This window comes from Cavia porcellus, unplaced genomic scaffold, assembly GCF_034190915.1.
Source record: "Cavia porcellus strain 051 isolate PalLab524CR breed Dunkin Hartley unplaced genomic scaffold, mCavPor4.1 scaffold_3, whole genome shotgun sequence".
Classification (NCBI taxonomy): Eukaryota; Metazoa; Chordata; class Mammalia; order Rodentia; family Caviidae; genus Cavia; species Cavia porcellus.
Window position 1 is genome coordinate 69,425,424 of NW_026947486.1, and position 17,302 is coordinate 69,442,725.

At 35.0% G+C, this 17,302-nt stretch overlaps 1 protein-coding gene across 2 annotated transcripts; it reads left to right on the plus strand.

Moving 5' to 3' along the window:
• The first annotated feature begins 10,518 nt into the window (after window positions 1-10,518).
• Nxt2 (nuclear transport factor 2 like export factor 2) lies at window positions 10,519-16,736 on the plus strand. 2 transcript variants are annotated; one of them, XM_013150204.3, is made up of 4 exons: window positions 10,519-10,903; window positions 11,851-11,982; window positions 13,836-13,980; window positions 14,759-16,736. In XM_013150204.3, the coding sequence occupies exons 2-4, from the start codon at window positions 11,965-11,967 to the stop codon at window positions 14,938-14,940; spliced, it is 345 nt and encodes a 114-aa protein (XP_013005658.1). In that variant the 5' UTR covers window positions 10,519-10,903; window positions 11,851-11,964; the 3' UTR covers window positions 14,941-16,736. The 2 variants fall into 2 exon arrangements, with proteins under 2 accessions (XP_013005658.1, XP_003467661.2); XM_003467613.5 differs by having other exon boundaries at window positions 11,896-11,982.
• The last annotated feature ends 566 nt before the right edge of the window (window positions 16,737-17,302 follow it).

Consider the following 17,302-nt stretch of genomic DNA (forward strand, 5'->3'; position numbering starts at 1 on the left):
TAAAAAGTCAAATTATTCAAATTAAGAAGTTGACATTGACAGTAGAATGATAGAAACCAGAAGCTGGGGAGAGTAAAAGTGGAAAAAGAATGAAGAAAAGGTGATCAGTCTCTGGTGTACTATGTCACAGTAGAGTGACTACAGATAATAACAATGTACTGTATATTTCAAAAAGCTGTAAAAAGGGATTTTAAAAGTTTTTACCACAAAGAAATGGTAAAGTTTGAAGATACATATATGTTTAACCTGATTTAATCATTATACAATGCATACATGTATCAAAACATTACATAGTATCTGATTTATATGTACCTATTAATATGTATAACTTGTCTATTTATCAATCAGTTTAAATTCATTTTATGTATAGATTTATATAAGGTGAACAAAGGATCTGAATAGACATTTCTACAAAGAAGATACAAAGATGGCCACTAAGCTCATGAACAGATATTCAATACTATTCAGCAATAGAGAAATCAAAATTCAAATCATAACCAATACTTCATACACACAAGGATGATGATGAGTATAACATAAAAACACAGACAATACCAACTATTAGTAAGGATGTAGAAAATTGGGAACTTGCATACACTACTGGTAGGAATGTAAAATGAAATCACTGTGAAAATCAGGCTGGAAGTTCCTTACAACATTTAAAAAAAAAAAAAAGCTAACATATGAGCTCGCAATTCAACTCCTAGGTATCTAAGATATTCCCCCAAAAGGTGTATAAAAATGTTCACTGAAGCATTATTCATAACAAATAACATGTAGAAACAACTCAAATATAGATTAACTGATGTATGAATAAAATGTGTTATATCCATATAATTGAAAATTTATTTCCCATAAAAAGGGAAAGAATTACTGATACACGCTACAATACAAATGAACCTTAAATACATTGTGCTAAGTAAAGGAAGCCAGACACAAAGGATACAGACTATATCATTGTATTTATTGGAAATGTCCAGAATAGGTAAGTCCATAAAGACAGGAAGTAAATTGGAGGTTCCCAGGAGTTGAGGTAGAAGTAAAATGGGAATTGGCTAATGAAAAATAAAAGGTATTCAAAGTGTTCTTGAGTCTTGTGATATTGATAGAATAAGCCTGTGACTATACTAAACCACTGAACTGTACACTTTGAGTGGATTAATTTTATAGAATGTGAAGTATATCTCAACAAAGCTCTGTTTTAAAAAAGCACTACTGAGCTGGGCATGGTAGCTCACGCCTGTAATTCCAGCATGCAGGAGGCTGAGGCAGGAGGATTGTTGCGAGTTTGAGATCAGCCTGGACTACAAAGTGAGCTCAAGGCCACCCTGAACTGCATAGAGAGACCCTGTCTCAAAAAGACAAAATAAATAAATGATTAAATAAAAAAAGCACTACTTTTAACATGAACAAAATGCTTGCTAGAGACCTGAGAAGACACGTTGCTCAGATCAGTTTCTTGATTGTTTTAACGTTAGTCCTATTCTAGTCCAGAGTAAGACAAAGATCAGATAGGAATGTTGTTAACTCCCAACAACTGTAATTCTACTACATCTACATGTGACGGGGAGCTGCCTGCACCTACAGCCACAAGCAATCCTAACCAACCCAAATTATTGCTCCTACAAAAAGCTTCCCAATGCTCTTTTGAACTGTACAGATGTTTCTCTAATAGCTTCCACCTTTATACCCTCAAATAATTGTCAGCCTAATCCCATCTACTACCTTTATATGTAGGAAAATAAAGTTTTCAAGTAGAGACTATATGACAAGTATTAATTCATTTAATTCTAACCACACTGTTATGAAAAATATCCTAATAGTATTTCCATTTTAGAAATTAAAAGACTGAGTCATGACTGAGGCTAAATAATTTGGTAAATGTCTCAGAGATAGTCAGTAGTATTGTTAGCATTTGAAAATGAGGATGGTGCCAAAAATAAATGTGTCAAGGTAAAATGTCATTCTCTGTTTCAAGAAATGTTCTTTCATAATCGTCCTGGTTTCTTTTTTCTACTTTTCTTTTTTATTTTATGGAAAAAGTAAAACAAAATTTTATAACAAAATAATAGGAGAATAATAATAATATGCTGTGTATTATTATCTTAAGAATAATTACTCAGAGTACTAGATATGGGCATACAAAATTCTCCAAATGTTAGTAGCACAAACTTCTCTTTCAAAGACTTAAGACAAAGTAGTAGTATAACTATCTTATATTTTGGGTTTTTCCCTTTTCTCTTTCTTCGTTTTCCTCTCCCCCAGACCCTAGTTCTTCTTTCCCTTTGAACAAGTTCTTTCCATTTCACAATATCTATCGTACATTTTGGTCCTTATGTATCCTTTTAGTTTCTTATTTACTTCTTTTTGTTTCTCACACCAGTGAAACACTACAGTATTACACAGATGAGTCTGATTTATTTCACTTAAGAGTACAATCCCAAGTGGCATCCATTTACTATTAAAGATCTCAATTTTATCCTTCTTTATGACTGAGTAGTACTCCATTATATAAAAAGAACACTGTTTTTATTCATTCACCAGTTGATGGGCATTTGGGCTGTTTCCAAGATTTAGTTATTAAAAATCATGCGGCTATAAACATGAATACACATATATCACTGTTGTATGATGTTTTTCATTCTTTGGACAAGAAAATCAGAATGAGACTAGCTGAATCATATGGAACTGCTAGCTTTAGTTTTGTGAGAAATCTCCACATTTCCACAGTAGTTGCACCAGGTTACACTCCCACCAACACTGGATAAGGATTCTTTCTTCCTACAGCCTTTCCAACATTTATTATTGATTGATTTCTTGATGATAGCCATTCCCTCTGGAGTGACAGAAATCTTGGTGTTGGTTTAATTTTCATCTCTCAAATGGCCAATGATGTTGAACTATTTTCATTTATTTATTTTCTATTTGTATTTCTTCATGTGAGTAGTGTGTGTCCAGCTCAGATGCCCATTTTTTGACTGGTTTTTTGAAATTGAGGACTATCTGATGGTTTTCAGTACTTCATAAATTCTAGATATAAGTCCTTCTTCTGAGGTAAAATTGTCTAAAAATTTTCCCATGTAGTGTACTGCCTTTTCACTCTGTTGGTAATTTTTTTCACTATGCAAAAGCTTTTCAATAGAATGAGATCCCAAGTTGCTGTTTTTTTGTATTATTTCTTGTTTGATCTGGGTTTTGTTCATGAACTCTTTGCCTGCACCTGTGCATACAAGAGTTCTACCTATTCTCTCTCTCCCTACAGATTTAGTGTTTTTGTTTTAATGTTTATATATTTGATTCATTTTGATTTTACTTCATGCATGGTGATAGACTTGGGTCTACTGTTTGTCTTGGGCATGTGGAAAGCCAATTTTTCTAGCACCATTTATTAAACAAACTGTCTTTCTTCCAGTGAGTATGATTGACTCCTTTGTCAAAGATGTGGCTGCATGTGTATTTGTTTCCACATCTTCTAATCTATTCCACTGATCCTCATATCTGTTTTTTTCAATACCAGTATAATTTTATCACAGTAGCTTTGTAGTGTGATTTCAAGTAAAAGATTTCAGTGCTCTCCATCTTGCCTTTGTTGCCAAGAACTGTTTTCACTACTCTAGATATCTTCAGGTTCCAAATGAATTTTAGGGATGTTTTCTCTGATTCTTTGAGATATGTCAATTGTATTTTGATTGGGATTGCATTATATCTGTATAACAATTTTGGGAGTGTGTGCAATTTCACTGTTCTTTCTATCCATGAACAAGGGATATTTTTCCTTATTCTACTATCTGATTTTTTTTCAGAGTGAAGTAATTTTCAGTATACAAATATTTTATTTCCTTAGTTAGACTGATTCTTAAGTATTTTTTCTTTCTTTTATTTGCATGCTATTGTGAAGGGCTTGGTTTCCCTAATTTCTGTTTCAGTGAGTTTGTTATTTGTGTATAGGAATGCTTTTGATTTTTGAGTGTTGACTTTGTATCCAGCTATGCTACTGAATTTTGTTATTAAATTCACAAGTCTTTTGGTGGAGTTTTTGGGCTCTTTTATTTAGAGTATCATGTCATCTGCAAATAGTGAGAATTTCACTTCTTCTTTTTCTTTCCTTGTTTCTTTTATTTCTTTCTCTTGTGTAATTGCTCTGGCTGATGTTTCCAGAACTATATCGTGTAGGAGTGGTGGTAGTATGCATCCATCTCTTGTTCCTGATTTTAAAGTGAAAGCTTTTGGGTTTTGATACTTTAGTATGATGTTGGGTTTTATCAGATTGGATAAGGACCATCTATTTCCATTTCTGTAGTGTTTTCTCCTCATGAATGGGTATTGTGCTTTGTCAAATGATTCTTCTACATCTATTGAGATGATCATGAGATTTTTGTCTTTGACTCTGTTAATATGGTGTAACACATTTTTGATTTGCATATTAAACTATCCCTGCATCCCTGGAATGAATCCAACTTGGTCATAGTGTATACTCTTCATCATGACTTGCTACATTCTGCTTGCCAGTATCTTATCAAGGATTTTTATGTCTATGTTGATTAGGGAGTTTGGCCTGTATTTTTCTTTTTTTGGCTTGATCCTTCTCTGGTTTTGGTGTCAGTGTAATATTTGCTTCCAGGAGTGATTTTGAAGTACTGATTCTGTTTTAATCTCATTAAATTGGTTCATCATAGTAGTATTATTTCTTCTCTAAATTTTTTTAAAGAATTCAACAGTGAATCCAGGTTCTGGGCTTTTTGTTGTCAAGCTTTTAATTATATCTTCAATTTTATTGGTGATATCAGTTTATTTAGAATTTTTATATCTTGGTGCTGGAGATTTAGCTCAGCAGCATAAGTGCCTGCCAGGCGAGTGTGAGGTCATGATTTCAATCCCTAGTACAAATAAAAAAACAAAGAATTTTTATATCTTGATACCTCCTTTTTGGAAATTCATATATGTGTAGGAATGTGTCCATTTTTTTTGTTTTCCATCTTATTAGACTACTCTTGAAGTAGATAGTGATGTTCTAGATTTCCACAAGATGCATTGTGATTTCACCCTTTTGATTCCTAAGTGCTTAAATTTCAGTCTTCTTTTCTTGATGAGGTTAGCTATGAGCTTATCACTTTTATTTACTCTTTCATACAAACCATTTCTCAATTCATCGATTCTTTTTGTTATTGTCTTAGTCTCAATTGCATTAATTTCTGCTCTTATATTTATAATTTCTTCTCTCATATGAGCTTTGTTCTTCTTTTCCTAGAAGTTTGAGGTTCAACATTGGATTGTGTGTATGAGCTTGTTCCGTTTTCCTGATGTGAGAGTTCATTGCTATAAATTTCCCTCGTAGGACTTTTTCATTACATCTCATAAAGCCTAGTACATTGTATCACCACTATTGATCAATTGTAGATACAGTTTAATTTCTTCTTTAATTTCCTCCATTACCTATTGTTTGTTCAGTGTGTTTCTTAATTTCCATGTGCTTATGTAGTTTTTCTGGTTTATTTTGCCATTGATTTCCAATTTCATTGCATGACAATCAGATAGTATACATGGGATGATTTCAATTCCTTTGCATTTACTTCAGCATGTTTTATGGGTTTATATGTGATGTATTTTGGAGAAGAACCCATGTGTGGCTGAAAAGAGTATGTATTCTGATATTGTGGATTAGAACATTCTATAAACATCTATTAATCCATTTGTGCACAAGTTTGGTTCAGTTCTGTTATTTCTTTGTTGATTTTTTTGTTTAATGGCTATGTCTCTTCGTGACAACCGAGTGTTGAATCATCCAGTTATGATTGTGTTATTGCTTACTTGATTTTTTATGCCTATTAATATCTGTCTGATATAGTTGGGTGCTCCAGTATTTGGAGCATATATATTTATGATTTTTCTCTTTTTTTTTTTTGCTGTTTTCCTTTAACAAATATGTAATGACTTTCTTTGTCTCTTTTACTCTGTCTTGGGTTGAAGTTCACATTGTTTAAAAATAAAATAACTACTCTTAATTTTTTCTGGGTTCCCGTGGCATAGAGTATTGTGTACCATCCTTTGACTTTCAGCCTATGAATTTCCTGTTGGGTTAGATCAGTTTCTTGTATACAGAATATGGTTGGATGGTGTTTCTTGATCCATTCTGCCAGTCTTTGGTAGATCCAAGTCAGATCTCAGAAAAGTGTTGTGTATTCCAGTCAGGTGTGCACTACAATTTGTCTTGGGTATGGGTCTGATCTAGGTCACTGGATGGGGGGACTGGGACTGGTCTTCTGTTGCTGGTGTTCTCCCTGAACCATTTGATATAAAATGGTGGCCCCACCCTCTTGCTTCCATCCCAAATGTCTGTGTGTCAAAACACAATGTTGATTCACCTAATTTACCAACTGTGGATAGTTTTCTCACTGCTGCACCAAACTTACACTATATTAGTTGCACCTTCCCAGCTTGTGCACCCCCAGTAGGGCCTGCTGTTTTCACAGTCCTGCCTCAACCAGTGTGTACACCACTGTGGGGCCTGCTGGGTCACTGGTACTCGCTGGGCAGGAGTGTGCCTCTTTCTCTGCTTTTAACACATATTCAGTTAGCTAGCAAAGAGTATTTTTGTGTCTTATTCACCTGACTTCCTTTTGTCTTCCCCTGAACCAGAACAGTTTTTGAAAGGTTGAAATTCACTGCTCTGACCATTAGAGCCCAACATTTGTTTCTATTTTATCAGTTTACTCAGCATCCTAAATTTTCAGTATGTCTACATCACAATTTACACATAGTAACCCAATTTTTTATTAAAAAAATTCAGTTCAAAACTCTTAGCCATGCTTCCACCTCTAACTTGTGTGACCCTTTCCAATATTTTCAATGAAGCTCTGTTTCCCCACACTACTGCCCATAACTATAGTCATGCTCATAGCCATAAAAAAAAGCCTCATTTACTGGGTTCAGGGAACATGAAATGAGGGAATTTTTCACAGATGCATTAGCTTTTCTGTTACTTGGATGCAGTGCCCAACACTCACAAATTAAGAGAAGAGAGGTTTAGTTTAGCTTACAGTTTCAGGGAAGTTAGTACATGGTGAGCAGGCTCCAAGGCCTAAAATTCATAGTGGAAGAGCACAGTGGTACAAAGCTACTTAGTTTTGTGGTCATCAAGCACATCAGGGGAATAGTACTTGAAAAGAAGGGGCAAAAGACAAGATACATTACCCAAGGTATGCCACCCAATATAGCCAAAAGTGCACTCCATTGATCCTGTGGGAGGCTCCCAAGTCAATTAATATGACAGAATCAAGCTTACCCATCACAACAGAGTGACTTTACCATCCCCATTCTCTGAAGTACAGGTAGAAAGGTAACAAACAAACATTGTAAATAAAAAATATAAGTAAAGGCATGCATGAGCCATGGAATATCTAGGGTCAGAGTATTTAGAGTTGAAATCCCTAGTCTGCTATGGTAGCTGTGTTATGTTAGCAAACTTACTGTATTTAACTTTGTTGAGCTTCACTTCAGGATTACAAGTTTGAGACCAGCCTCATCACCTTAGTGACTTAGTGTGATCCTGCCTTAAAAAAATAATATATATATATATATGGATAATTACATAGTTCATTGTGAGGCCCTGGGTTTAATCTCTAGTGCTATAAAATTATATATAAATACATGCTGAAAATTATTTATGTCTGCCTTTCTGGGTGTGTTGGTGAGGACAGAATATAAACTTGAGTGATTTTTCAATTCATCCAGAGGATTGATGAAACATATTTCCAGATGTGTGGGTTGGTAACAGAGGCATGCACCTAGGTCTATCTCTGGTCTCTCGCTCCTTGTTCTGTGGCACTGTTTCCCTGTTCTGTAACCCAGGTGCCAAGAACTAGGAAACTTTACTCTGCGGCGTTCTTCTGCCATGATGTTTCTGCCTTGGAGCAACCACATCATATACTGAATCCCCAGGAACTAAGAGCCAAATTAAATTTCCTTTAAACTGTGAGTGTAAGGTATTAGGTCCCAACAGCAGGAAAGCTGACTAATACACCAAAAGTTTTGAGGCTTCAAATAAATCATGTAAAATATCTCTTAATGAAGAAAATGAATCTCCAATATAGCAGTAAAGAGGCTTGTTTGTTTGGTTGGGGTTTTTATTTTGTAAATAATAGTAAACTCTGACAGTGTTCTTGAATTTGGGAGAAATTTTTAGAAAAGCAAATTGAAACCAAGCCAAAGTAGGTATTTAGAGATTAGGAGAATTTAGGAGTTAACAGAGAATGAAGTGTTTAAATTCAAAGTTTTAGAGAATTGTCAGAGCTAGGCAATTTACTTGGAATTTCTTTGTAACTCATTAATGTTTTGCTAATTGTCTGGCACTCCAGTTACACTACATGTTTCATGAGGATATTTATCCTGTGTGTTATGTTCACTAGTATATATTCAGTACCTTGCACCATTCCTGGAACATGATAAATGTTTAATAAATATTTGTCACTACTTTAGCGTTCAGGGAAATACAAATCAAAACTACACTGATATTCCCCCATTCAGAGTGGGTATCATCAAGAATGTGAAAATCAATAAAAGCTGGTGAAAGGGCACTGGGAAAAAGTAACCGTTTTATGCTGCTGGTGGGAATGTAACTTAGTACAACTACTATGAAAACCAATATGGAGGATCCTCAAATATCTATTAATATAAAGCCTGGTGTGGTGGTTATCATAAAAATTTGCTGCACTCTGGGAGGCTGAGGCAGGAAGATTACAAATTCAAATCCAGCCTGGACAACTTGGTGACTTAGAAAGATTCTATCTCAAAATAAAAAATAAAAAGGACTCAATATACAGTACACTGCAATGACTCTGGTTCAATCCCTAGTACCATAAAAATAATATAAAATAAAGTAACATAACTGCCATATGTTCACCTCTGCCACTGTTTGATAAATATCCAAAGGAATTAGAGTAAAAGTGAACATGCTATAGAGATACCTTCATACACATGATTATTTCAGCACAATTGACAAGACCCGAGATTTGGAACCAGCCTAGGTGCCCATCAGCCGATGATAAGACAAAGAAATTTGTTACATATACACAATGAAAGAACAAAATTACAACATTTCCAGAAAAATGAATGGAACTGACATTTATCATCTTAATCGAAATAAGCCACATCCTGAAAGACAAGCATTACAGGCTTTCCATAATATGTGGAACCTTTAAAAATGATGACAAGAAAGTAGAGGGAAACAAAAAAAAGACATTTAGTTTCAACAGTGTAAGCACCTGCCTGGCGAGCGCGAGGTCACGAGTTGGATCCCAGGTACCAAAACACAAAAACAAAAAACAAAAAATAAATAAATAAAAACCAAAAAAAGAGAGTACAGGGAGAATGTTAATAGACAAGAGAAAGGGCATAGTCAGAAGAGGAAGGGGAAGGGAAAATAACAAGGGAAATAACATTATATGCATGTAAGAAAATGCCACAATGAAGCCCAATACTTTGCAAAATTAATATGCAGTGATACAAAATATACGTAATGGAAATAAATATTTGTTGAAGGAATAAACAGTGGGGAAGGGAAGAGGGGTCAAAAATTTCAAGAGTTCAAGCATGGATGACAGAGAAATGTGGAAGGTTAGGAGTGCACAGGAAACACTGTTTGAGAAATCCGTAATTCATTTTAGAGATTGCATTCAGTAAAATTTCCATTTGTGTGTAATTGTACGTCTGATAAGAATTTTGGGTGGAATTAGACTATTATTCATTAGCATATGAATAGCAATTCCTGTCCTATGGGAGGCAGGGTTATGACTTAGAAGTGACGTCAGAGAGAGTGCGACAGAAGCCGAAGGAGGGTAGGCCTGAGAAGTGGTTGTGCTGAGGCGGACAGTAAGGGAGCCAGAGAAAGAAGAAATATGAGTAAATATAGCAGAGATTGGCTTTGGGAAGACAATGAAAGACACCACAGAAGGCATGAGTATTACCATGAGGATCCAGGAGAAAGCTACTCACAGTAAGAATACAGATACTTTACATATCTCATTTGACAGACTGAAATTCCTTGGTTACGTTAAAATGTTTTAAGGAATGGTGGACGGGGCGAAACCATTAGTTTGTGACAATACCTATGCAGGTTAATCACTGTCTCAGGTAGAATACAGTAATGAAAAGATAATAGAATTTACTTCATAACGAGCTGTGAAAGATTGGTGACTGGTACTTTACTGAGGTGTGGCAGGCATATTTTAATACTTTCAAAATGGAACTGGATGAGGCTTTTCAGTTGAAAATGGACAATGTAAAATTAGACTATAATTTGTGGTATCCCTGAGACAGTGTTTGGGGAAGAAGTCTTCGAGAGTGTTCTAGAATTCTAAACCCCTGTTTGCCAGTCTCCTGCTGTGTGATTGTGACCCTTTCCTCAAGCTCCGCCCACTCCCTTTTCCTATAGGCTATGGGTCTCTTTACTTTTTTCATTGGTCTTCAGCGACTTTTGGCCCCACCTACTGGGGGGTAAAGGCATTCTCCAAATAGGACCTTCTGCCTTTAGTTTAGCTAGGACACGTGTTGGGAAATTGGGGAGCTTTCGTGTTGAGTATCGGATTTACAAAATCAGACCTTTATTTCTTTTAAATTAATAAATACCATATCTGGCAAGTAAATAAATTAGTTGGATCGGCAGGATCAGTCGGAACTGAAAGGAGGTGCGATTTAGATTTAATGTTGGAACATCGGGGTGCTTTTAGCCACGGACTTGGGTACTTCCGGGAGGGAATGGGCGGGTTGAAAATTGTGTTTAGCGGGTTTCGCTTTGTTTCTAAATACTTGAGCATTCGGTAGCCACTCGCGCCACATTTTGGAGGACGCAGAGAGGCTGCCAACGCCGAAAAAGTCTTCTTCGGGCTCTCTGATGGCCACATCTGTGGTGAGTACCCGGCAGCGGCAAGGCACCCGGCTCTGGTGCTTGGGCGGTGGAGGGGAGGGGCGCTGGCCGCTGCTGATCACGTGGGCAAACGGCGAATCAGGTTCTGGCCCGCAAGCTTCTGGGGCGGGGCCCACTTTGCTGTCCCCCCACAAACGCTGGCACGCGTGCGTGCATACACACTTAGGGACACAGACTGATGTGAGATCGCGCTCACATTGCGGAAAGAGGTGTGAGCATAGAAAGTTTGAATGTTGGAGTCTGTTTTCTATGGCTTACATTCTCATTTCATTAGCTCCCACTCTAAAAATCACTTTTGATCTCCTGAGGAAAAAAGTGAATCTCATGATTTATTTTATTTTTAATTCGCATAAAATACCTAACCCTGTAAATAGCTGGGGAAAGATGTAGTTAATTCTAAATCCTGAGTGAACTTCATCAGTATTTCTTTTCCTAGATTTATCAGTTCTTTGACCAACAAAGGTGAATGTGAGAAAGTTTGTGTGGAACTGCTTAGTTTATCAAGTAGTTGTAGAACTTCATTTTTAGCCTTTTTTTAAAATTCAACTTTGAGATTGGTCATAATTTCTCTCTTGAAAAGAAATCAACTCTTTCATAGTTTATTCGGTGACAACTCACTCCCTCCACTTAAGGTTCGGGCTGCATCATTTTAAGATAATTTGTAAAACATTAAAAGTCCTCTTTTGCTTAAGTTGTCAAGCAAAGACTATAAATTTATGTGGAGATAGAAGAAACCAAACAGATTAATAAGAGATGATCATGCGCTAAAGACATACAGCTAAAATTAGTGGAAACTTTTAAAAATGGAAACATTCGAGCCCTGATCTTTAAAATATCCAAACTTACATAAAAGAATATAAATTATGTGTACAATTACATCGTGGTGCAAATAAATCTTCAGCTCTTGTTGGAAATTTTGTTCTTATTAGGGGTTGGAGGAATGGTAATCCACCTTTCTGGAATGATTTTTGTAGGATTTTAAAACTTACGTAGACCAAGCATGCAAAGCTGCTGAGGAATTTATCAATATTTATTATGAGACAATGGACAAGAGAAGAAGGGTGAGTGCTGTACTCTCTTCTGTTCTTTATTAAATACTAGTTCTTTTTTATTGTTGAGCTAGCTTCTTATCAGACCTGCCTAAGCAATAACTGTAGATTTATTATTTAAAAGTCAGTTGCTTGCAGAATTGCTATGGTGTTGGTGAATTATTTTTTGTCTTTCCCTAGTTTCATTACCTCAGATGAGTTGCTAACTTCCCTTAACCTCTTTTTAATTTTAGGATAGTAAATAGTAATTTATTTAAATACTACACCTCACATACTACTGAGCCTGTCTGGGTAGTGCACATCTGTAATCTCAGCACAATATGAGGCTGAGGCCGGAGGACTGCAAGTGTGAGCCCAGCCTGCATAACTTAGCAGGCAGTGAGACCCCGTCTCAAAATGAAAAAGAAATGGCCGGGGATATAGCATAATGCCTAGGTTCTGGGTTCAGTTTCCAGTACTATCAAAAAAAGGGTTTTTTAAAAAAAATTCTTTCTTGGTTTGCTTTTTGAAATAGAATCTTGCTACGTAGTTCAGGCTGGCCTTGAACTCACTATGTAGCCTGAACTGGCCTCAGACTCGCAGCAGTTCTCCTGCCTCAGCCTCCTGAGTGCTGGGAGTATAGGAAAAGTGATCTTTTTTTTTTACTCCTATCATTTAATAAGTATGGTTAAAGAAATACTAGTAACATCACAGGAAGGTTTCTTGATTTGCCCTTTTTATTTCATATATTGACAGATAATTTCTGATTAAGGTTCACAACTAAAACTGGCACTCACAAAAGGATCTACATAACATAGGTGCTTTTAGTATTCAACAGACAAAAATTCTAACTTTAATAGCTCCTTGTAATTTATACCTGAACTATGTGTCTAATTATTTCACTATGTGGTCAAATGAGTGTTAGCCTAAGGGTCTTTTGAAAATAAGACTGCATCTTATTTATGTTTCGAAGAGAACTTCTATCCTATGGGTCTAAAATAGTGTATCTCTACAAACCTGTTGTTTAAGGTAAAAGTAAAAGATGTTTCTGCTACTGATATTTGATGATATGGGATGAGGGAAAAGATAGAACAATAGATGTTTATTGTGCTTTATCCTGAGTGTTTATCGTGCCTTATTGTTTTCAAAACTAAAGTGGGGGGCTGGAGATTTAGCTCAGTGGCCTATGTGCCTGTCTCGCAAGCTTGAGGTCATGAGTTCAATCCCTGGTACCACCAAAAACAAAAAACAAAAAAAACTAAAGTAGGAAAAAATGCAGCATGATTTATTATTACCATCAGGATAGGTGTTGTCCTTGTAACACAGGTTAAATTTTAGAATAAAGCAAGTAACATGTCACTTGAACCTTAACTCATTTCACTTATCTAAGACTCCTGCAAGTACTCATGTTTCCTTTGACTTGAGAACATTGATGGAGTAGTAGTAAAGCTAATTCAAATATGTGTATATAAACACTAGGATTAAAGAGTAGTAGGGCTTAGTTGGTAACTTTATTCTCAGAATTAGAAAAGGGACAAAAAGCTGATTTAGAGTTCCTTGGAACTTGTGATCATTTAATCTTAAAAGGAAAAGCATAACTTTAAGACTCTCTTCCTGTTTTTAGATGTTAAGTTTTTCATGGTGGCTAAAGGAAATATTAAACATTTTAATTGTCTGGTCTTTAAAGAGTAGGATACTACCTCTTTAAGGACAAGATTATGAGATACATCTTGTTCTCCTTGGCTTACAGTGGCAATGTACCAAAATAAGTAAAGATGAAAGTAGAGCCTTGAAAGTGTTTATATACCATCTATAACCGTTCAGTTCATTTTTAGAATTTGCTTCCCTAGAAAAAAATTCATTTTCTAAACTCTTCTTTTTTTTAGGCACTTATCAGGCTTTATCTGGACAAGGCCACTTTAGTATGGAATGGAAATGTTGTTACTGGGCTGGACGCCCTAAATAATTTTTTTGAGATGTTGCCTTCTAGTGAGTTCCAGGTTAATATGTTAGACTGCCAGCCAGTGCATGGTAAGATCACAATTTTTCAAAGACTTCCTTTTTCTTTCGTAAGCCCTCAACTTTCACATCAGAAGTATCTAGAAACTTGTATTGATAGACATATTTACATATTTGACCAAGGTAAGTTTCATAAAAATTTCAGCTGTCCATTCAAACTTTTGGTCTTATTTTAGATGTATCTCTTTTCAGAGACCCACTAACAGGTTTCAATGAATTGTGACTGTAGCTTATTAAGTTGTACAAAAAATTAAGAATCAGTTTGATTTTTGTCAAATAGAAATTATATCCAGAGAATACTTATGCCCTATCTCTGATTAATATGTTTTACAGTCTATTGAAATTTCACTGTTACATGAAAGAATAACTTGGCAAGACAGAGCTTGATTTAGTAGATTGGTGCAGTTCATAATATTTACCCCTAGGTGGAGTACTCAATGTCTTTAATTGTTCAGGGTGATTTTTTTTCTATATACCATAGTTCTTGAAGAATAACAAGCACAAATATGAATAAGCTATACTAAAAACCTAATGAAATATTAATGCATTATATCTATGCTATATATAAACTCTTACTTAGAGTACTCCTAAATCTTTCTGGATTGAAAATAGTTTTAATATTTTTAAATGAGTAATTATTTTCTGGCTCTGAATGTACATGTTTAATATTATAATCAAGGTAAAGAATGTTTGTGAAAATTTTTTAACATTAGATCATATGAAATGGACTACGGAAAAATGGTTTACAGACAAAAACTGACCTCTTTCTTTGTGTGTATGTGTGTTAAAGAACAAGCTACGCAGTCCCAGAGTACAGTTCTTGTGGTGACCAGTGGAACTGTGAAATTTGATGGAAACAGACAGCACTACTTTAACCAAAACTTCCTGCTGACTGCGCAAGTCAGTCATAACAGCACCGTGTGGAAGATTGCAAGTGATTGCTTCCGTTTTCAAGATTGGGCTAATGGTTAAAAGGGCAAAAGTCAATTATTTAGGTCCTTTAGGTCCAGCAACAGAAGTTTATCTGAATTCATTAATTTCATTGTACAAGTGCCATAAGTTAGTATGTTCTGAAACTAAAATTCTTTAATGTTTTCTTATTTCTCATAGCACCTTTTCTAGTAACTGCCGGTTTGAATTATTGCCCGTAAGAGCTTTAATGCTTGTTTTTGACATGCCTTATATACATTGCACTGATGACATTCTTAAATTAATATTAAACGTGATTGTGGTACTAACATACTCACTGTGAACACAGCCTATTGCAGAAATCCTTTTGTAATACTATCTATGGGATGTCAGCACAATATAACACTCTGGGAAGAAGTAGAATTTTTTTGGTTACTATATTTGACATAAAACACATGCCTATTTTCAGTTAACACTCATAATGCAGTTTTAATATGTAAGTGTAGCCTTTTCAAATCAGTTCAGTTTAGCTTTGCAAAAGTACTCTGACACACTGAAATTACATGTAGAGATGTTCAGTAGTCTTTTTCCTATTAAGTTTTCTTATGTGGACATTTCCCTTATCAAGTGAATTAACTAGACAAATGAAAATTTTTTTCCACTGATGCTTGATTCTTAAGTACATTTAGTGGCTTAAAAGCAAAACCCTAAAACATTTTTCTTGGCAGCTTCAGGTCTGCATATTTTGGGAATGTGTGGTAGTAGAACCAATACTTCTAATGAGAGAGGGAGAAATGCAAAAATCCAAGGTTAAAGACAAAAATAAGAGGTGAACAAATGGTAATATTTTGGTACTTATTTTGTATCTTCTACAAATACAGCCTATTTTGTGATTTCAATTAATAAGTCAATAAGTATTATTGTAAATGGTCATGAGCATCACTTGTGTTCTGAGAATTGTCATCAATATATATCTCAATTTACTCAAGAATTTATGGGGTAAAATGAAAGCAATAAGCCTAACTTGTTAGGGTCTAATAGGAAAGTTGGAAACAAAGTCATTCCTCTGTCTTTGTTACACCCTTTACTTCTTAAGCCTTCCATGTGAACTTCAGGCCCAGAGACTTCTATGTATTATCCACCCCAAAATGAGTGATTTCCCCACTCTGTTTTGTACAGTCAACTGTGTCTATTACTTAAATTAAAATTAATCTTATGATTTATTCTTCCGTATGGCATTGGACAAAGAGATCTGTTTCAGAACACTTTTATGTGACTAACCCATTGTCTTTTAAAAGGGAAAACAGAATAACAGATTTTATATCTGTACTTCTGAAGAAAAAAAAGCTAGCTCTGATTTATGGATAATATGTACTAGTCTTTGCAATTTTGTAATGTTTTTAAGCTAGATATACCAGCTTTGTTTATATATTACAACCAAAAGTAATGCTTCTATTAAATTCATTTCGTTTTCCCTAATACTATACACTGTGTTTCTGATAATAGTACCAAAATGGAAGTGAATAGAAGGGAATGGAACTAATATTTAAACCACACCTTGTTAAACTGAGCAAAATTTAAACATTATAGTATTCTACTCAAAAGTGAGATGATTCTTATTTTTGATTTTTTTTTAAAACCACAGCTTTAGCAGCGATAAAAAATGCCCAAATACTGCCCTTTCCATTATGGAGAACAATCTCAAATAAAAGCTGTGTATAACTGGCAATAACTGGACAACTGTAAAATACTTTCTCTAAGCTATAACTTTGAAATAAATAGAAATTCTCTTATATAGACAAGACTTATTTTTGACATGTTCATATTTTTATAACTTGAAAAATAAAAAGTTTTCTCAATATTTTATGTGTTTTGATTTTTAAGACTCAAAAACTCATTTCTTTACAATATAAGGGTTTTTAGATTTTTTTAAAAAATCATGTTTAAATGTTGAAAACAGTTTTTAAAAACTTGGACTTTTTCTTTTTTCTTGCAATAGCCCATTACTGTTCTTTTTCTACCAAATATTTGCATTCCTGAGATCACCTATTTGATGTAGCATTAAAATTTTTGGTGAGAAGTCGGAAAGCTTAACCTTGAGAAACTAGCCAAAACGCTGTATTCAGTAGGCAGTGAAACTAAAATATAACTGAGTTCCATAAAGAATGCCATTAACGGGGCTGAAGATTTAGCTCAGTGGCTTAAGCACCTGCCTGGCAAGCACAAGATCATGAGTTCAATCCCCGGCACCAAAAAAAAAAAAAAAAAAAAAGAATGACATTAACTGCAATTCTGCATTTAAAAATATGTCAGTAGACATTTGAAGAACAGTGAGAAGTAATGGCCTTTACAATCAAATAGCATTTTAGTTTCTTTATGGATGCATGTGATTTTCACACTTAAATCTCTGAAAGTGGTATGGACC